The 21673-nt window shown below is 40.3% G+C and overlaps 1 protein-coding gene across 37 annotated transcripts in view; it reads right to left on the bottom strand.

Annotated features, from left to right (window-relative positions):
* Positions 1-21673, bottom strand: part of ENOX1 (ecto-NOX disulfide-thiol exchanger 1) — a 542128-nt gene that overhangs the window by 81652 nt on the left and 438803 nt on the right. For 36 of the 37 annotated variants that reach the window (XR_003092514.1, XR_003092515.1, XR_003092516.1 and 33 more), the window contains one exon: positions 20733-20850. The exons of the other annotated variant lie outside the window; for it this stretch is intronic. Coding sequence is in view for 33 of the 36 variants with exons in the window: in XM_025196209.1 (XP_025051994.1) it covers positions 20733-20850 (118 nt within the window). In the remaining 3 variants the exon portion in view is untranslated. The remainder of the gene's footprint in view (positions 1-20732; positions 20851-21673) is intronic. 37 annotated transcript variants of the gene reach the window in all.

The following is a 21673-nucleotide window of genomic DNA, read 5'->3' on the forward strand; positions in this document are numbered from 1 at the left end:
GGGGGGGAGTGATCCCCGCTGCCCTCCACTGTCCCACACTGCATGGGGGGCTCTGCCATGATCCTCTACCCCTGCCCACTCACCCAGACCCATCAATAGCTGCCCCACCCAGCCCCAGCATCCTGGCTCTTTAAAAAAAAAGCTCCCCCCCACACACAAAAAGGCCCTGTACACATTGGCTGCTTCAGCTTCTGAGGACTTGAGGCAGAGAGCCCCCCCATGCAGTGTGGGGCAATGGGGGGCTGCGGGGATTATGCCCCCACCTGGCAGAAGCCAGTGAGTGCTGGACTTTTTTTTTTTTTTTAAGGAGCCGGGATGCTAGGGCTAGCAGGGCAGCCATTGATGGGGCTGGCAGAGTGGGCAGGGGACGGGCCCTGTTTGATTTGGAGATCTGGCTGATTCGGCAGCGGCTGAATCTCCAAATTGGATTTGGCTGAATTGATTTGGGACAGTGATTTGAATCACCGAATCGAATCACTGTCCGTTGAATCAGCCGAATCCGAAGTGAATATTAGCAGCTTTGCACAGGCCTACTGAATACATGAGATACTGCAGCATTCCAGAGCATTCTAATTAGAATGCATCAGAGCACATGTATAGGCACCCACAATATTGAAAACTGTAATACACAAACAACAGCCATTCCCTGACTGATCTTTTATCTGATTAGCAGTGGTAAATGGAGTGGGTGCTGGCCACACAATGAAGGCAAACCATCAGGGAAGGGCAAAAATGTGAACAAAACTTGATGATGTAGGAAATGGAGTAACAGTCAGTGTGATATGGGGATCAGGAAAGAAGATGATCTTAGAAAAATGTTCTCTATTGACTTGAGAATTGGGGGAATATGGTGTCAGAGAGAAGGAAGTTGAAGTTCAAACAGGAGACAGTTAGATTTTGTATGGGAATTTTGGCTATCTGGATAGGAAGATGATCTCAGAGTTTTTAAAGATTATGGGAAATGAAATTAGAAGATTTAGATGTAAGTTCAACATGTGGAAAAACAGAAAGGGAAGTCAAAGACAATGCCCCCAACATGTGTGACAAGAAGGAAAATGTATATTATATAGCACAAAATAATGGTAGTGAGGAAAAACTACTGAGTTCAGCTTCGTCTATGTTGCATTTGAGTTGATAGGAAGCCATATAGGAGGAGATATGAAAGAAAGAGGCTGAGATTATGATTGCTTTGAGGGAGACAGGTTTCACAGTGTTTAAGGCCAAAGAGACCATTAGATCATCTAGGTCTGATAACACACGCCATTAAATTTCCCTCATAAATACTTATGTTAAAAGGAGGATTTAAGTTATACTGAAGCATTTCAGTCCTTAGGAAACCAAGCGGTGATTTACTACACAAACAGGAAGAACTGTGGATCCACCATTTTCCAGAGTCACTACAATGGCAGGGAAATGATTCCATGAGATGAGATGGGAAGGTGAACAACACCTGACTAGGAGGGAAAAGGTTGATTTCTGGAATGCCAGTTTATTGATAATATTTTGTGTTGTGTGAGTAACTGAGATGACTCAAAGAAAGGGCATGTAGTGTAAAGAGCAATGGAGGAAGCCAGAGCCCCTGGCATCACCCTTGCTCTTTGGAGACTGGAAGAATGGAGGAAAAGGACCCTCCCAAAAGTCACATTAACCTGTGTCAGGAAAATCAGGGAAGAACGATGCCGTAGCTTCATGTGAAAGTAGAGCTAGAAGGGATCTCACAAGGTCATCTAGTCCAGCCCCATGCTCAACGTAGGATCCCCAACTAAACCATCCCAGACAAATATCTATCCAACCCTCTTGAAAATTTCCAAGGATGGAGACTCCACAACTTCTTTAGGTAGTCTGTACCAATGCTTGAGCATCCTTGTAGCCAGAAAGTTCCTCCTAATCTCCAACCTATATTTCCTGTGTTGAAGCTTGAGGCCATTGCCCTGTTGTCCTGTGCCTAGAGAAAAGCCCATTTCCATTCTTGCATTCATCCCTGAGGTATTTGAAGACTGTTATCAAACTCCTCCTTAATCTTCTCTTCTCCAGACTAATTATCTCCAGTTCTGTTAGTTTTTCCTCATAACTTATGCTTCCCTAACTGCAGCACTTCCCTTCACATCTGACCACTCCCTCCATGCTCCTCCTGGAAAAGAAAGGTGCACAGAACTGTTTTACCTATCTTGTGTGCCTCTGTTTCTGGGAGATGTTGTGCAGGGTACAGCACAAGGTGGTTCTCTCCTGCCTGCTTTAGGATGATCAGGGAACCCTAATGCAGAAGAAGCATGCATACATGCCACAGATCATCCTGGTCTGATTGTACAGCAGATGTGCAGGCCAGTTTTATCCAGTGCCACTGACACTCATTTGCAAACCACTAAGGTAAAATGAGCACAGCAGTTCTCAACTGGGGCTGCCACTACATTTGAAGTTGTGGAGGGGTGTGGATGGGTGTAAAGCAGTCTGGCACTGCTTTACACCCAACCCAAACACCACAACTCTGCTTCAGACCTTCGACTGGATGCCAACTAAGTGCTGAATAAAATTAAAGGTGCTGGTCAGTATCTGTTCTTCCTAGAGACATCTATCTCAGAGATGATCTTTTCTAATACTTCACCTTAAACACTGAGCCCAGAAAGAAAGTTTCAGCTATATCTCCTTTGTGTAGATAAAGGGAGTTGGGGGTTGACATTTTTTAGGAATGGCTCATGCCTCTGGAATTTGATTTCACAAGAAATAAGACTGAGCTCCATATGTAGACATCTCTTCATCCAGGTTTTCTATGAATGTCAGGCTCCTGAATCCTTTGATATTTAAATCCTTTGATAGCTGTTATGTGTTGCCCTGAGTGCATCAGAAAAGCATAATCACCTCTGATCTCCCATCTAGGTTTTTTTCTCAGTACTGTAATATAAATGATGCCCAGAGGCCATGATGGTGGTCAGCTGATAAATGCTTCTAATAAAAATAAATAAATAACAGCAATATTATTTCTACACTTAATTCTCTGGCAAAGGCCCCTTCCAACTGCACAATTATGTTTCCATGGAAATAGATTGCACTACACTCTACTCTATAAGTGAATGATTTGGTGAAAGCTTGGAAAGGGCTAAGTAACTAGCTTGAACTAACTCTGAAAATATAATTAGCATGATAGTAAAAAAAAGTCAACAAGCTAGTCTGGGGTTTTACAGGCTATTCTAGCAATATGCAATTCTTTTCCGTTCATCTTCAGACAAAATTTAAGTAAAAATGAAACAAATGAAATATTTTCTCTAAATTTATGCTCACTTAAGCCAAGTTCTCAACTCCATGGGAGTTAATTATTCTCTGCATGTGTGGATGTAACTGTCATCAATGGGAGCAAAAGTTAGGCTTATATATTGAGAGGAGAATGTGCTCAAGCTCATGAAAGCAGTTACATTCATGATCATGCCAGATGTTCACAGGGACTGTTCCTCATGGGAATTATTTTAGAAATTTCTATTTGCAGAAGAATAGGATGTTAACAATCATCACACAGAAGCCCCTGGCAAATGTTAAATTTATAGTGTGATTAATGTGTAAACATGTTAAGTGCAAGATAAATGGCAACACGCCACATGGGTAAAATATTTAAGATATGGTAACATGCCAAACCAGCCACAAACATGTTTTATATATATAATGGTTTGTGACTGTTTTGTTTTAATTTTCAATGTGTGACATGTAGGAACTGGCACGTTCACAGGACCAAGGTGCAGCTGGGGTGTACTGCACCTTTTAAAAATCCTAGGGTGCTGTGACCCCAAGACTGGGGAGTCTCTCTCTGATGTTGGGTTCTTAGTGCACAGAGGCCTGCAGCTGGATCCTGAGTTTAAGGCCCTGGGACAGCTTAAGCCTAGCTGCACACCCACTTTAAGGGACAGCACAAGTCCAATATCAGGAGAAGTTTTCCAATGACAAGTTCATGGCTCCCTCAGACCTTTAAAAAGTGGGCATGCAGGGGGAATTATGGGGGAATTAGTTCCGCCAAGCCATGCTCCAGGCTGCGTAGCTTGATTTTTAAGTTGCCGGCAGGCAGGAAGCCTGCATCAGAGACCAGGTCCCAATGCCAGGCTACCTGCACCAGCGGTCACACAATTGGGATCAGAAAACTTTTATCTATGATCCCAAAATGTGTGCATCCTGCCATGCCTGTCTGGGATTTTGGGGGATAAAATTCCTCTGATCCTAACTGTGTGATAATATTAACCTCTTCTGGGGGGCAGAGGAATCAACATATGCTTTAAAAAACCCCTATCTTCATTTTACATATGATATTACCCATTGTTTACGCATCTTGACCAATAAAAAAAGGAAGACTCAAAGCATTTGTCTAAAGAGACATTTTCTTTATTACAGAAATTCTTATAAACCTGCTTAGCAGCCTCTAAACAATGGGATTAATTAGCCTCGTCCTAATTTTACTACACATCTTGTATTTCTGTAACTTCAGTAGTTTATGAAGGGGCATTGCTGCTTTTGTAGTAAGGACTCTCTCTTCACAAATGGCAGCATTAAGGTAGAGGAATAGGCGAAAGAATAGGCTGGTGGTTGCAGTTGCTTGAGATCCAAAAGCTTCTACCACTAAGTTAGTTAAATATACCATTGCTAATGCTTGTAATCTTATCATGTGTCCTATAATATTTGCAATTTTTTGTAAAGCCCTAGCTCCTGGAGACAAGTGATTAGGTGAGAATCGCAGCTTTAAATGTCTAGCTTTCACAGCTGCAAGGAAACGCTCGGAAATGTGACCTACATGCTCGTAAGTTAAGAGGCAAACACAAAGCTGTAAAAACACATTTAGAAGAAATGATCTCATTATTTTTAAACTAATTTAGTGATATTACCAGACCTGACATGATTTTGGAACACTTGGGGTTGGCAAGAGACATACACAATATGATCAAACCAGGGAAAGAACTAAATTTATCATTGCCTTCTGTTTTTACTATTTTTCCCAGTAGTTGGCCCTTTCATTTTTCTCCCACCTTGTCTCTTTAGTTCTAACACTGTGGTAAGTGTCCCATTATAAACAAACACCCAGGGGCGTACACAGCATTCATAAAAAGCAATGCAGAGATTTCCCAATCGAGATTGTTTTAATAAACTTGGTGAAAAAGAATTCCTTCTCTTCCCTTGCCATTAGAATAATTTGTTTTCTGTTTCTGATAAGGTTAATTTTTTAGCTGGTAATATTTTATTCTTACTAGTAACTGCCTGAAAAACCTCTGAAAGTGCTTAAAGCACCGGTTAAGTGCTATTAATCAAACACTGAAAGTCCTTAAACAGCTCTGCTTCTTTTCTAATTGAGAAACAGCTATTTAGACAATTTTATATGGTGACCTTGCTTGAATTAAAAATGCTGGCAAAGAACCAGGCTTTTGCCAATAACTGATGGTTTTCAAGAAATTACTGTATTCCTGTAACATTAAAAAATGATCAGGACATATTGTGCTTTGAGAAGAGAAGATGTGAGTTCACTGTGAGTAAGAAAAGCTGTTGAAATCCATTAAATGGCATTCATGATTCAGTCGAGAGCAATCCTTTCTGAGTCAGTATTAATATAACACACCTGAATGGTAGGTGGGCTACCTTGTTACAGAAGATCTTCTCTGGTCTGTATCTGCACATATAATTATGCCATCTCAAGGGCAGGACTTTGTAGTTCTCCTTGTTAAATTTCATCTGCTTGATTGTGAACCATTTCTCCTGCCTGTCCAGTTTATTCTGGATTCTGGCCCTACTCTACACTTGCATCAATATAAACTTAAATATATGTAAAGGAACAAAATTTGTATAATGTAAGGCATGACAGTATTGCCTTCTGCATTAAATCACTGCAATATTAAGGGCTGTGATTGGCAGCCTCTCTAACACCTAAGTTCAGCTCCTAATTTTAAACAAAATAAAAGGAATTCAATATTCTTAAAGAGAAATTTGCATATGTATTTCATATTTTACAAAACAAGGGAGCACATAATACTCCTGGCATTAATGTCAGGAGCAATGCTAGTTCTAGTAACAGTAAATGTAAAATTAGAAGCTGAAAAAGGTGTTAATAGGACCCACCCCGCAAATCGCCCCCCCCCAGCAGCATTGCCACTCCATCTCTCCAATGGTCATGTTCATTAGGGAATAAAAGTATTTTTCAGTCTCTGATGTGACTCATGTTTTGAATAGTTTTGATTCCTAACAGAATAATTTATTCACAAAAATACAGTCCTTTCATCATGGCTAGTATGGATTAGTTTCTTTCGAAACTCTCAAACAGCAGGTATTTACAATCATTCATCAAACTAATTTCATGACCTGACATTAGACTGGAGTGGAGTGCTGATTATTAAAGTTTGTTAATGAAGCTGAAATATATCCTCTGCTAGTTTGGGACTGGGTGAAAAAACAAAAAACTCGAATATGCAAAGAACTTGTGCACGTACAGGAAAAATACTTCCTTCCCTTTGAAAGACACAGAGTTGACTGAATGTATCTTGGAGTATCTTGAATTTTCAGCAGTGGGGTGGATGATATTCATACTCATATACCATTTCTTGATTAAGTGAGAAAAGTTAATTCCATTATCTAGGTTTCCACTGGAAAGCTAGCAGCTATGGGAAACATGGACTTTAGGAAGGCTGGCAATGACTCAAGAACCTTGAAGAGCTAGCTAAAGAATGTTTTACAGGTTTTCCTGGTTGGTTGTTGCTGCTGGAGTCCCAGATCTTCCAACACCATCTAGTGCATATTCACTGGTCCACCAGATGCACAACAAAGCCAGAAAGCATTTGAGGACCACAGACTACAAAACACAAAACTCACAGGTCTTCATCCACTTATGCCTGTTTGATGCAACCATAATGTAGTTTAGCTTTATCAACCAGTTCACTGAAAACACAACAAATCACACTCGCAGATTTTGGTCTGTAGCTATATGCATTCACGTATGAAAATTGACACCTTAAAACTCATCAGCTGGGGACAGAAAGTACATATAAACCTATATAAGTGATCAGAAACTGGTTCCAATCTGCAACACAACAGGGCTAGGGACAGACATTACACATAAACTGGTTTAAGTGATCAGAAACAATTTAAACCTGTAACAGAACAAATATTCAGTGCACATAAACCAGTTTGAAAATGGCTGAAACCCGTTTGAGATAAATCTGGTTGAATGCAGTATCAGACTTAACTGATTTGGCTCAAACCGGTTCTGTCTGTCCCAGACCCCTTGCTGGTTTAAGATAAATCAGACACTTCCAGCATCCTGGCATGCTCTCTGGGCTGGGAGGGTCTCTCTGCTCCACGGCAGGGCTGGGAGCTCTGACAGAGACTCCTCCTCCCTCCCCCACAATGCTTGCTGGACAAGCAGGGGTTCCCCCCAACCCTTATCTCCCATAGCACAGACCCTACCCCTCCCCCCCATCCTAGGCATGTGGTATGTTAGCTAATGCTGAGAGGTGTCTGTGTCTGTGTCTCCAATTTCACTGGGACAGGCAGGAAGAACAGTGCCTGCTTAGGGCTATTAAGCCATTTAAGAAGAGTTTGAATTAATGGAGAGAGGCTATTGTTTTGCTGATGAGGTGATAAACACTGTTATCACCTCCCTGCTGGTTTACTCACCTGTCAATTTGCTGACAGTATAAAGAAGCAGGAAGAGGGAGATTGAAACTCTCTGTATCATCAACAGATGCATGTGCTGCACAACCCCACCTTGCCCAAGAGTGCTAGCAGGGGGATGGGGTCTGGCAACACTTCTGCCCCTTGAGCAGCCAGTGGGAAAAAGACTGGGATTGTGCAGGCAGGGTGGGGGTTTACACCCTTCCCTAATCAGAGTGTCCTGCCAGGGCCTGGTCATGCCCCCCACCCCTCATCTCAGTACTGTGGAAGGGAAGAGAGGACTGCAATAGTGCCCCCCCGGCTTCTAGCCTGAGCCACTGCAGGCCATGTGCCTGAATTTCCTCAGTCCAGAGAGAATGTCTGTCCAGATACAAACTGGTTCAGCCTAGCCAGGTTAGACTAACCTGAAAAGATTTTCTGAATATCTGTCTCTAGCCCAGAAGTTCAGTGCACATAAACCACTTTCAAAATGGCTAAAACTGGTTTAAGATATATTGTATCAGTGTCAGATTAATGTTAAATTAGATTATTGAACTTCTGTCCCAGGTCCCCTCCAGATTGAAATTAACTCACAGTCTCCCAGCATCCCAGGCTGCTTTGCACCTTCTCTATAAACCCCTCCTCACAGGGTGGACAGGGTAGCATTGGACCAAGCTGTTTGCTCCAGCAGAGAAGGAAGGCATGTTCTAGCACCCCTCACCTTCTGTCCTGGGCCACTGCAGGCATGTGGCTGCATTCCCAGAATCAAAAGTGAATATCTGTTCAGTTGCTTATTGGTTCAACTACACAGCTTAGACTAACTTGCGAAGATTGAATTGATTAAGCCTCAGGCTTTTTGACTGTCTGTACTTAGCCATCAGGTTGAAGAGGAGGAAAAAATACTGTATTGAATTCCATACGATTATACAGGAATCCAAGAAATTCTGATGCTGTCCTACCCATGCCACGGTCAAAACAAGACACTGAACAGTCCTTCCTTAAGAGCTTGGTCAGCATAAGAGTCATGAAGAACAGTCACAACCTCCGGGGCTGAGCATGGTGCTTCGTTATTTCTAAAGCAACAAAGGGATCTAAGGCCCCTGACAGATGCTCAGTTAAAGGCATGATGGACTCTGATTCGCAGTCCCAACAGACGAATGGCAGGGGGTGCAACTTTGGATCTGATTCTCAATCCCACACTGTGCCCTACTGTTGGTCCAGGGAGAACCCAGAATCATAACCCCGAGCTCCCTCTGCACTCGTAAGTAGCAAGCCAGGTGCCTGGTGTGCTCTCATAGCCAGAGACCCTGTCAGCTGATCAGTGCTTTCGGCCTTGGAAAGAAAAGCACCAGAGCCTTGAAGGGCTCCAGCATGCTCCCAAGGCTGGAACCACCCAGTACCTCAATCCCAGGACTGGGACTGTTGGCCAGTCCCAGGAGCTCATCAGTCCCATGTTGAATTTAAGGCATGATAGGAACCAGACACAAAATTATTATGCATTTTGTATAATAACTTGTGGTTTATTCCCGATTTTATCACATCATTAACTTCATGAATATGTGGCCTGGTTACTACTTAAAACATGGTTAACAAGTTAAATAATGCCTTAAGTATAATATCTGCCAGGGGCCACCTATAAGAAGGGGGTACATGTTGCAGGTTGGTGATGGTGCAAAACTACTATACCCATTATAATCACAAGGACTGAAGAGGTGGCTGGAAAGCAGAATATTTCTGAGGAATGTCATGAAACACTTCTGTCAGTTGATTTTCCCATTCTCACTTCTTTTCATAAGAGCACTTGCATGAGACACTTCTCCTAGCTGGAGGCAGAATAACTGAAAATCCTAACAACAGTTATTACGCACACCTCAGTTCCCTGAGTTATAATTGATATCTTTACTCTTTCCACATCTCACCTCATATTCTCTTTTACAACTAACACTACATAGTATGGATGCAGGATTTACTGACTTTGCTGAGCCCTGTGTGTTTTTCTCAATGCCACAGAACTATCTCTGCATGCAGATGGGAATCAGAAGCTGAGTGCTAGTACATTGGCACGCTGTACTTCTTTCAGCTGCATCCAGAAGCCCACAGGATCAAGCCCTAGCACTGTATATTCCAACTCAATCAATAAAACACAACCAGAACAATGACAAGCTGCTAATAGAACAAAATGGAGCATCTACCACCCAGTACCTCATTCCCCACAACTAATAAAAAGTGCCCATTTCCTGAGGACTGAAAAATTCTGGAGGCAAAAACACAGCCATGTAGGATCTATAGCAAAGGACTAGTTTAGATGTAGGTGAGCTGGAATTGCAACTAGCCAGCACCTGCAAGTAGGAAGATCTTCATCAGAGCCATTTCAGGTGGATACCTGGCAGCTCTAAAAGTGATACAACAATTGCTGGAATATGAAAGTCACTGTAAAAACACAGTGGAAATTGAATGCGATAAAAACTTAAAAAAATAATCACATATTCTCTCATGGCAAAGTGAAAAATAAAAACTTGGCAGCAGTTAGAAGTCCAACTCTGAAACTCTGGAAATTGTATCTTCAAAGGTTTAACAAATGCCTTTCTTTTAACAAAAAGAAAACTCTTAGCATCTTCAAAGGGCTCTAGAAACTGTGTATACAAACTGGAAAGAAGCAGAGTAAAATAGGATGACCATTAGGATTTTCCCCTCTGCCTCTTCACTGTGCAGTCTCATAATCTCAACCAAACAAACAAACAACTCACCTTAAAACAATCACATCCTATCTTAATGATTTGAATTTAAGAACCAAATTCTTCAACATATTGTTCACAGAAATGTTTAGTGGCACACATGGCAGCTGAATATAAGCAGATTTTTCCGGATAGTTGTGAAGCTGACAGCAAAGAGCAGAAAATCCCATATCTCCTCAGTGTCCAAAGTTCATTTATCAAAGCAAACAGCGATACCACCCAGTCTCGGTAGCACTGGGAATTTCAAATACCATCCAATTTTGAATCCTGGCTGTGTTCATTAGGTTCTTAACTCTTAGAATGCGAGTATTTCCCAGCCATCAGGCTGCTGAACATGTAGGGAAGAGGAATCTAAAATCTTTGGAGGGGTAAGGTCTCAGGATTTTAGTCAGCTTGATACATCAGTGCTCTCAGTTCTCTCACTCTGATTTTAAATCTGTGCATTAAGGTTGAAAACAATCTGTTTTCCGATTGTTACCTTCCATGAGATCTTAAAAATGATCAGGCATTTAATGAACAAGACCTATTTGTATTGTAGATTTAAACTTGAATGAGATTTTAAAATCCAAGATCACGTGTTAGGAAGTGTCCCTAAGGTCAACAAGAGAGGCAGTGCAGCATGATATAGCTTAATTTAAGTACTAGAGCTTAATTTAAGTACTGGAACTTAATTTAAGAAATAAAAATGATACAGCCATATAAATAAAATTGTATTGCCAACTCGAAAATTGAGAGTCAAAGAAGATGTTTGTTCTTTGTCCATATGTGATTTATGGCTAAAGCCAAGGATTTTCAATGTTATAAATAGGCCTTATTCTCTTAAGGTTTAAATGAAGTTGGGAGTCAAGACAAAGCCCTATATCTGAGAAAGCATTATAACAAAAATGACTTTATACAGGGGGTGGGGAGTAATTGGGAGAATGATGCTAATAAAACCTACATCAGATTGTGAGGAAGGTGAAAACAGCATATGTTCAATATTGTCTTTCATTGATTTTGCTGCCAACATCCCACTTCAACAATGTTACAGCCACACTTCAAGATTCTTAATGGAGGGGCATGGAAGAAAAATCAATACACAGAACCTGCTTCTGCTCCTGTTGAAGTCAATTTGAGTTTTGCTATTAACTTCAGTGGGAGCGGGACAGGGTGTATACTGTCTCCTTTTATCTCCAACAAGACAATATTCACTGCTATTTTGCATTTTAGGGAGGTAAGATCATGCTATGTAAATAGCACAGTAAAGTACCAAGCTACAACTGTGCATTCAGATATGTTGCCCTGTTTTATGAAACCTAATGAAAAATTATAGGCTGTATCCTGAACTGTGAAATCTGCAGTAAAAGGTATAGGATTTGAAATAAATTCTGATTACAAAATCATTTCTTTATAAAGAAATATTTTCATTTAGATATGAAGAAAATAAAAACATTTCAACGCAACACTGAGTCTCAGAAAATATTTTTGTTTTTTCTTTATTTTAACTTGCAAAACTCATTAGGATTACATATAATTTAAGGCTTAAAGATTAAAAGATTATGAAAGTGAAGACAAATAATTAGAGCATATACGGGACACCTCCAAAACATACTTTTCACTGTTTTTAATAATAAAGTGAAACAAATCTAAAATTATCTCAGGAAATTATCTGAAATGTTTAATTCCAACAACATGCTGTTAATTTTGTTCAAGCATGAGCTCAAAACATATTTTAACATGCTGTCAAAATGAGATGCTAAGAGTGTCGATAAAATGACACTAAAATAAATGTAAATTTAGATTGCTGTCACAAGTGGCTGCTTGGTTTTGTGAAGATGTTACGTTGCTATAGCATTTTCCATAGCAACATTGCATCTTATTACATAAATAATCCCTCAGTGTCCTTAAAGCTTACTAAAAAACAGGATTAAATCTATTCTCATATGTAATGATCCTGCATAAAACCTTATTAGTATGAAATACCCAGGAAACATAATAAAATGTAATCTAGATAATAGCATTTCTGGCAGATGAAAGGCATCAAAGCAACATGGGCTTTATACTGCATCTTATAGTAAACTGGTCATTTTTGTATAATCCTTATTAGGTAAATATAACTGAAAGTTCTGTTTTCTTTCAAAAACAAAAGTACAGCTCTTTATCCCTTCAGTGATGTGTACTTCTGTGGAAGGATGCTAAATTAACACTGCAGAGGAATGCACCTGATAAATAGCACAAGGCTTCCATTTTATTTCCCAAAAGGGTTTGGAAGCATTGTCTAGCATTGATTTTGGAAGTGCAGATGTGACTGACTTCAACCACATCTACTCACAGGCTTTATACTAAAGGTAGGCTTTGGTGCTTCCTAAAGCAGATACTGCTAGTTGGATATGCTGTGCAAAAATGCAGTGTACATTGCAGCATACAAAACCTGTCAAGAAACCCCAAGTTGGGGCCTGCCTGATGAGATCTCAGTTCCAGACTAGCTGCTGTGAAAGAAATTGGTACAGGCCTTTCCCTAAGTGAAAGGAGCAAACATCTTTTGTTCCTCCCTAGTGATCAGCTCTGGCTAGAGTTGTGTCCTGGCCTTTTCTAATCAAGGGAAAATTGTTTTAGTTTTTCATATTTAAAATAGTTTCTTAGCTATTGCTGACCAAACTTCCTAGTTAAAGTGTGAGAAAAGCAGGATTTCTTCCAAAGGTATCTTCCTCTTCACATGATCATTAATTTATTATTGCAGGGATACTTACAAATTAAGTGGCTAAATGCATTTATTTTTGTATGCATTTCTCCAAAGAAAAAAGGATATGCACTATTCATTTCTAAGGGATATAAACTATAATATTTTATGTGACCTTTGTCAACATATATTTATTTTAATTATCATCATCCAAATCTGCGGCCTGTTAACTAACAGTGTTGTTTTCACAACATGTAGTGGTAGTAAGAGCAATAAAACAGGTAAAAAGTAAAAATAATAAAACGCATAAGTCAAAGTTCAGTGGTCCCAAAACAAGGTTCCTGATTTAAAGAAAGGGGACAGAGAAATCTCCATTTGCCAGAGGCACACTGAAGAATAAAAAGTTGTAAGTTTTTAGATGAGATTTCAAAAGACAAAAGAAAAAGAAAGAGCAGCATTACGTTTTGAACAGTGGAAACAGACATTTATATTCAAAGTTGCACTGATGTATCCATACAAGGTCTTCTATCAGTTTGACTAATTCATCTTAAAAACCAGCTTTAGCTAAACTTGTGCAATTTCAAATCTTGACAAGACCTTTGAAATAAAAATAAAAGACTGAATTTTCTGAAGAAGGTTGTGAGAAGATGAATAAATATTAGCTGGATCACTTCTGCACTTACTTGGGCTTTCCATCCAAGCACTGACCAGGGCTGCAGCTCTTATATATGGATAGCATTAACCCTAGAAAATTATTATTATTTTCACAGAGGCATGATTTTCAAATGCTAACTAACTTTTAGTGGAATGGATACTTAATCACATAGATGCTTTGGAAAATCCCACAAAAAGGCCTAAGCTGCAGTGGTTTCATGGACTCATAGAAAAGTAGGCTCGGAAGGGACCTCTGAAGGTCATGTAGTTCAGAAAGAGACTTGGGGGTCATCATTGACCACAAGATGAACATGAGCCTGCAATGCGATGCTGCGGCTAGTAAAGCCAGTGCAAAACACTGGCTTGCATCCATAGATGCTTCTCAAGCAAATCCCAGGACATCATTCTCCTGTTGTACTCGTCCTTGGTGAGGCTGCAGCTGGAGTACTGCGTCCAGTTTTGGGCCCCACAATTCAGAAAGGATGTGGAGAAACTTGAGAGAGTCCAGAGAAGAGCCATGTGCATGATCAGAGGCCAGGAAAACAGACCTTACGATGACAGGCTGAGAGCTATGGGGCTCTTTAGCCTGGAAAAGCGCAGGCTCAGGGGTGATCTGATGGCCACCTATAAGTTTATCAGAGGCGACCACCAGTATCTGCGGGAATGTTTGCTCACCAGAGCGCCCCAAAGGATGATGAGGTCAAACGGTTATAAACTACTGCAAGACCATTTCAGGCTGGACATAAGGAAGAGTTTCTTTACTGTCCGAGCCCCCAAGGTCTGGAATAGCCTGCCATAGGAGGTGGTTCACGCACCTACATAGAACACCTTCCAGAGAAATTTGGATGCTTATCTTGCTGGGATCGTATGACCCCAGCTGACTTCCTGAGGGGGCTGGACTCGATGATCTTCCAAAGTCCCTTCCAGCCCTAATGTCTATGAAATCTATGAAACCCTCTGCTTATGGATTATCCCTACCTAAAACATCCCATACAAATCTTTGTCGAACGTATTCCTAAAAATACACAATCAATCCTGTCACACAACTACCAAGACTATTATTTAAAGACAACAAAAGCACCCTAACAAGGGGTGGAGCAGGGGATCCGTATGTTGTTGCCACAAGAGTTATTAAAAAGCTCTCGAGAGATCCAAGGAAGAGAGCTATACCCTATAGCAGAAGGCAAACCCCCCATAGTCTGTACCAATCTCACCATTTGGTAAATTTTCTTCTTGATCCCCTATGTGGTGATTAGGCTGACTGTGAGCAGAGGGGCAAGACCCTCTAGCCAGGAGTTTCCAAGTTTTTATCCCCAGCAAGAGCATTGGCACATCCCATTCAAAATCTCCAGCTACGGCTGTAATCAACACCCAGCACTTTTGAGGAAGACAAACTCTGCCTCCCCTCCCTTTTCCCTGCTCCCCACAATACCTCTAGCAACAGGATGGGTAAAAAATCCCTTCCTGGCCCCATGTGGCAACCAGAAAACCACAGAAGCATGAGAAATATCAAATACCTTCCAGTTTGCTCTGCACCCTGGAGACAGCCAGTATAACTCCACACATCATAACTTCTTCCTGGCCAGCCAGAGTTCTCCATTCTGTATCCCCTCCATAAACTTATCACAGCTATTTCAGTGTCCTTTCATAATTAAGCAAGTTGTGGAGAAAGGTGTGTCTGTACTGTGTGCACAACTTGCAGTTGATTGATTTGGTACTATGCATGCAATGGCCTGTGCTAGACCACCAATAGAAGCTACAACTTCCTATTATTACAGTAGTGACTAAAGACTTCAATGAAACTGAGGCCAACCAAGTGCTGGGCACTGAACAGACATTATAGAAAAAAAAGTGGAAGCCTAGATGGAGAAGAGAGAGAATGTTTCAAATGAAAGGAAGCACCATTGCCTCCATTCTACAGGTAAGGATCTGAGACACTGAAAGATCAGTTGAGTTGTTCACTGTCACCCAGGATGTTTTTGACAGAGCTGGAATTTTCCCCCGATTTCCTGAATCCCCATCAAATGCCTTAACCACAGGAACCACCTTCTGGTGGCCCTTGGCAAGTAAGTCTATTTCTTTCTTTTATGCGCTACTTACAAAACTCTCAGCCACTACAGTTGTATTCACAAGAATTCACAGCACAGGAACTGCAAAAGCAAGAACAGCCCTCCCCTCCCACTTGAAAGGAGCTTATAGATAACTTTACAATGTAAAACAAGCCTTTTTGATACTGCTAAAGCTAGTAGCTTCACTTCACTAATTTTTAAAATTACTTTAAAGACTTCTTTTTGGGGATTTTTGCTCACGATGCCATCACACGGAAGACCAAGCACCCAGAAATTCTGATTGTTCTAAAGATTTTCTGTATTCTCCAGGCCCCTGTGGAGGATGCCACTTTTTCTGAACTAATGCTTCAATAACTGTACCTTGACTTTCAAATATAATATCTAAGCCAGTTATCAATTTTTTAACAATCTTAGTTTTACATCAGAAAACTTCTCTTTTCCCTTCCAGCTCGAAAATCTGAAATGCAAATAAATCAAGGTTTAAACCTAAAGCTTGAGGTGTGGGAAATAAAATATACATGTAACAGTTGTATCCTTCAGGCCGAATTTAGTGGGTAGTTGGTGTCTGTTGTCTTTTGCTACCAGTCCCAGCTTTGTTAAGAATGGGGGTCTGCGGGAATATATCATCCCTCCAGACATTTTTGTTCAGTTTGTTCAGAATGCTGTGTCTCTGCATTGCAGCATAGCCTGGAAGAAGGAACATGGGTCTGACAGTCCTAGTTCTGCTATGGTTAACAAATATGAGAAAAAGGATAGTTTTGCATGCAAAAGAAGTACATTTGAGTCTAAAAAAGGGTTGATATACTTTGTGGTGAGGTATTATTAGGCTGTAATATTAAGAAATAACAGTATGTTTTGGTGGAATCTGGCTTGTATTTTAAGAGTGATTAGTACAATCTGTGATCTGCAACAAAATCAGACCTGACTTGAAGACCAGGCCATTATCCCAAAAGAAAAATACTCAGTGAAAAACATCTAACTATGTGCTTCAAAATGCCCAAATTCAAAGTGTACAAGAGACAATATTTAGCTTAGTGCCTTTCTGGGACTTAAATGTCACCAAGTTATAGCTAATTTTCAAATATTAGGATGCCTGTGCATCCCTAGCCTGCAGGTCTGTTTTAATGCAGATGGAAGTGATGGGGATGATATTCATTTGTCTTTATCTCAATAGACTGAAAGTTTTGGCTTCAAGGATCCTGCCATATCTTTTTCATTCTATTTGATCTAGCGGTTAGGTATGTTTGTCATACTCATCACCACAGTATCTTAATGCTCTTGGATGTCAAGTTATTATTGCACAGAAAAAAGAACAACAGCATTTGATTAGGAAAACAAATGGTTTCAGAAAACTAAAACTGTAACTTTAACAGTGTGAACTTTTAAGACAAAATCTAAGTAGCCAAACAGATTGGGAATTATAATTTCTTATAATAAGGCATGGTATCTTTCTTCTTTGTGGTCATTCTCACCATTTTTCACACATGCAGAATCACAGATAATTATTCTATAAATGGGAGAAAACAATTAAAAAGTTTTAAGGATGGGGAATATGTAAAAAACTGCCTTCTCAAAAAATATGCACCTTTATAATAAAGTTTTAAAAGGATATTCTCTCTGTGGAACAGATACAAGACAATATAAGGAAATAACAAATCCAAGAGTGAAAAAGATGGGTCAGGAATGCAGATTCAAGTATTGCAATCCCTATGTTAGGGTTAAGAAGTAATTTTTTCTCTCAGAAGTTTTCTGGTAATTCCATACTTCAAGGCTTCTTCTGGTCACCCCTAATGGTCAGGAAATGATTTCTTCCCCTCAGGTATGCCTTATTGCTTTCTGTTTTTTCTCTCCACCCTCCTTTAGAAGTGTTGACGCTGGCCAAAGACTAATGTGGGAGTTCTGACTGAGGCATACTGGCATCCAGAAACCTCTTGGTTATCTGTCTGGTGGACCTTACTTTTCTGCTCTTGCTCAAAATGATCAGCAGATTGGGTCAGAAAGGAATTGTCCTTTCCAGAGATTAGCAAGAACTCTGGGGCTAGGTACAGACAGTCAAAGAGCCTGAGGCTGAATTGATTCAGCCTTTGCAGGTTAGTCTAAGATGCACAGGTTAAATTGAAACAGAAGTGAACAGGCATTTACCTTTGATTCAGGAAGTGGAGCCACATGCCTGCAGTGGCTCAGACCAGAAGTCAGGGGGAGCTACAGCACAGCTCTCTGGCTGTGTGTTCACTTCCTCTTCCTGCTGCCCCTGAGGTCTCTGGGATTTGCAATCCAGAATTATAGCAGCAGGACTCTGCAGGGTTGCTCATCACTTCCTCTTCTTGCTTCCAGGTGTCTCTGGGATTTGTAGTCCACAGTTGCAGCCAGCAGTAAGTTTGAGTGGGGGAAGGGGTGTTTAAGTCCCCTCCCTGGCCTCAAACTCCAGCCAGGGGTTTGCCCCCCATAGACTGGGCTGTATCCCCAGCTGGGCTCTCCCTTCCCTGCCTCCCTTGTCAGTCAGCCCTCATTGCTCCAGCTAGGGAGCAGAGGGGCAGGGCCAGCCCTGCTCTCTGAAGCAAACAGCCCAGCCCACGGCTGGAAAGCATGCTGGGGGACTGTGATTTAACTTGAACCAGGAAGGGGTCTGGGGCAGAAATGTCATAAACTGGTTTGACCCAAATCAGTTAAGTCTGGTACTACATTCAACTAGGTTTATCTTAAACCAGTTTCAGCCATTTTGAAACTGGTTTATGTGCACTGAGCTTCTGTTCTGTTATAAGTTTTAAACTAGTTTCTGATGACTTAAACCAGTTTATGTGTAACTTCTGTCCCTAGCCTGGGGACCATACATGGTCCTGTTTTCTTTGTGAATATAACTAAAACTACTTCTCTGTCATTTCAGTGGCAAGGCACTGGTCCTTTGTCTCCTCTACCTTTTACCAATGGCATGTTGTAATGTTCTTGGTTTTGTTTTCATAAGGTGCTTTGTGGCTGTGGTCTGTGAAGAGTTGCAGTAGATAATTTTACCAACTCTTTGGATGAATTCCACTCTAATGTATGCAAGTTAAAAAAAAAAGAAAAAGGACAAGCAAAGTCATGTAGAGAAAAAAATGAAACACCAAAGAGATGGTGAACTACACTAGTCAATAGAAAAGGGTAAAAAAAGAATTATTGTCCACAGACCCTGATTTTGCTTTCACTTTTACACTGGGGTACCTCCATTTGTTTCAGAGAAGCTATGCTTCATTTACATCAACGATAGTGAGGGAAGAATCAGATCAACAAAGCTTATTTGAGAGTTTGAGGCTAGAAGCAGAAAATGGTAAAGAACCATGTCTTTGGAGAATCACTGTATTAGTGTTATACTGTGGAGTACAGACTTTGTATGTGATGTATTAGTAGGGTTCTTCAGGTTATAACTAATGCAAATTATATGTCCAAGTTCATAGGTAAGTAGATGAAATTCAAATAAGCCAAAATAAGTTGAGAGAGAGAGCCACAGAAGTCACGGTTTTCTGTCAAAATGTGTCCCTCTTCACTTCAGAAAAAAAACAACCATATTTTCCCATTTGTAACATTATTAATTTGAGGCATAGTGCTTGAACTGTACCTCTGCTTAAGTATGTATTTATTAAACCCAGATGAAGTGTTAAGCATGACAGGTCAAAACTTAATTATTATTTTTCTTGAATCCAGTGAGTAGGCATGTCTCACCTTATATTGTTATTGTTAATTATCATTATTTATCTCTATAAGACTGGCCATGGCCAAAGCCAATGATTACGTGTTCATAATTATCTGTCCTTGCCAGCAGTATTTTTCCTGCAGAGCCACTGTGTCAGTTCCAATCACTCTACTAATGAATTCTGGAAAACTCAAACCCATACTATTATTTTAGGCAAAAATTAAAGCTGCCACTTGCAGGGTTTGTTGTACAAACCTTCTTTTTGAAAAATATTAAATCTCCTTGAAGAAAAGTGGCCTATTCCTAGCACATTCCTGTGAACAATGAATGTGTTTATATATCTGAAGAATGGAATCCTGCTTCAACCTTTACTTCTGGAGATCTTAAGTCTCATAGCCACCATCGCCTGTGGTAAAAGAACTTTCTTTTGCATATATGTAAGAACACATACAGTTATGCAGTCATAAAAATCCAGTCATTAAAAGAGTTATGGTCATGGAATATGGTGCTTGAGTCCAGTTCTAAGTCAACTTCTTCGCAGTACTAATGTTTAGTTTTTCTGCATATATCTTACTTCATTTGTCCACATATCTAAACTCTTATTAGTAGGACCAAATTAAGTTTGGTCGAGAGCTTTTATAAGCTGTTTATTTATGAAGCTGAGGAACACAGGGGTAGATCCTTGTTAACTCCTCACAACTCTCTATACCACAGTTGTTTGGAAGACCCTGAAATCAAAGGAAGGATTGCAACCATGATATCTCTGTAAATAGTGCATGCCAGTTACCATGAGTCACCAAGCCAGTCCAATATCCACCTTCTGAATTGCTCACCTTGGGAGCTGACTGTTCGGCAAAAGCTGGAAAAGTTTTTGCAAATGTACCAAATGTACTTGTTCTCTCTTTCAGAGTAGTTATTTAATGTACTCCAATTAATACAATATCTTTAGGAGTTAATTCCATTAACAACTTAGTTAATTAGCAGGGTCAAACACTGTTATGTATTTGCTGAAAAGAAAGGAAAGGTTCAGTGTATAGAAAGAAACGGAACTTTGGCTGCTTCCATATTTAAATAATATTACCATGGAATCAAATTCCATTTTGCAAGATTGGAAAAACCCTTTTGAAAGAGGGTTCCAACCGTGGAAAAAACTGGAGTGTTTTTGGATGATGACAGCTATCTAGACACAAGTAAAAGTAATTCAAAGAAAATACATACATGGATGATTCAAATGCAGCAGATATCCCATGCTATATAACCATTACCTATTTCTACCAATAATGTAAGATTTTAAAAGATAAGGGTGACATATTACAGGACACTGCAGGGGCTCTCCGCCTTACCTGATTCATCTACTCGCAGCTTTTTACTGGGATTGTCACCACTGTCATCATCAGACATTTCCATCTCCTCTTCCCGGCGGATTCCCATGAGCTGTTCACTGTGAGCATTCCGAAGCTCCTAAAACCCAAGATGGCCCCTTATCAGTATTGACTTCCATGAGCTGATCTCTCTATTACTTAACTATTTTAGGAGTACACTGATTTAAAAACAGTATTAATGAACAACTTCAGTACTGAACCACTGCATGTGTTAGAGTTAGAAGAGGGGAATTCTTCAGGGTAAAATATTTAAAGAACATGTGCAGGGGGAGGATGGGGGAAAAGAGAAGATGAATTCCCTTTGTTTAATGATTATTAGTCCTGCCCGGTAGCAGTCATAATGCCATACATGCAGTATTTCATAGATCACTTATAGATCAAAGAGTATATAAAGGTGTTATCAGGTTGGGTAAAACACAGAACCCTGCTCCTATATGCCATTTGGTTTCCCTGTCTGTATATCATAAACCCAATTTTCTCAAATTCTAAACACCTTATTGGTATCTTCTGCATCTTGATATGAAATACATGTCAAGAGCTAATGGCCCATTCTTAGAGAAGTCATTACAAGGGCAGAAGAAAGGCAGAAAGCCTGTATCTGTGTAACTAAGTAAACGATAAGCAAGCAGAAACCTAGACAGTCTTTGTTCGCAGACAAAAAGGACAGAGCTGGAATAATAGCTGGCTTTTTAATGGTAGCACAGAAAGACTGAGAGAATTCTATTTTGTCCTAATAATACTGTCAGGTGTACACGGGGATGTTGCACAGTGATTAGTGTAGCGCTTTTCAGTTTGCAGACAGCTAATTTTTCTATCGACAAAGAGCCTAATTCCCAAAGAGGTGGTTTGAAATCTTTGAAACAAGAAGTAGCCACGTGGAAGGAAGAAATGGTGTTGAAGGT

Source organism: Alligator sinensis, unplaced genomic scaffold (genome assembly GCF_000455745.1).
Source record: "Alligator sinensis unplaced genomic scaffold, ASM45574v1 scaffold59_1, whole genome shotgun sequence".
In the NCBI taxonomy this organism is placed as follows: domain Eukaryota; kingdom Metazoa; phylum Chordata; order Crocodylia; family Alligatoridae; genus Alligator; species Alligator sinensis.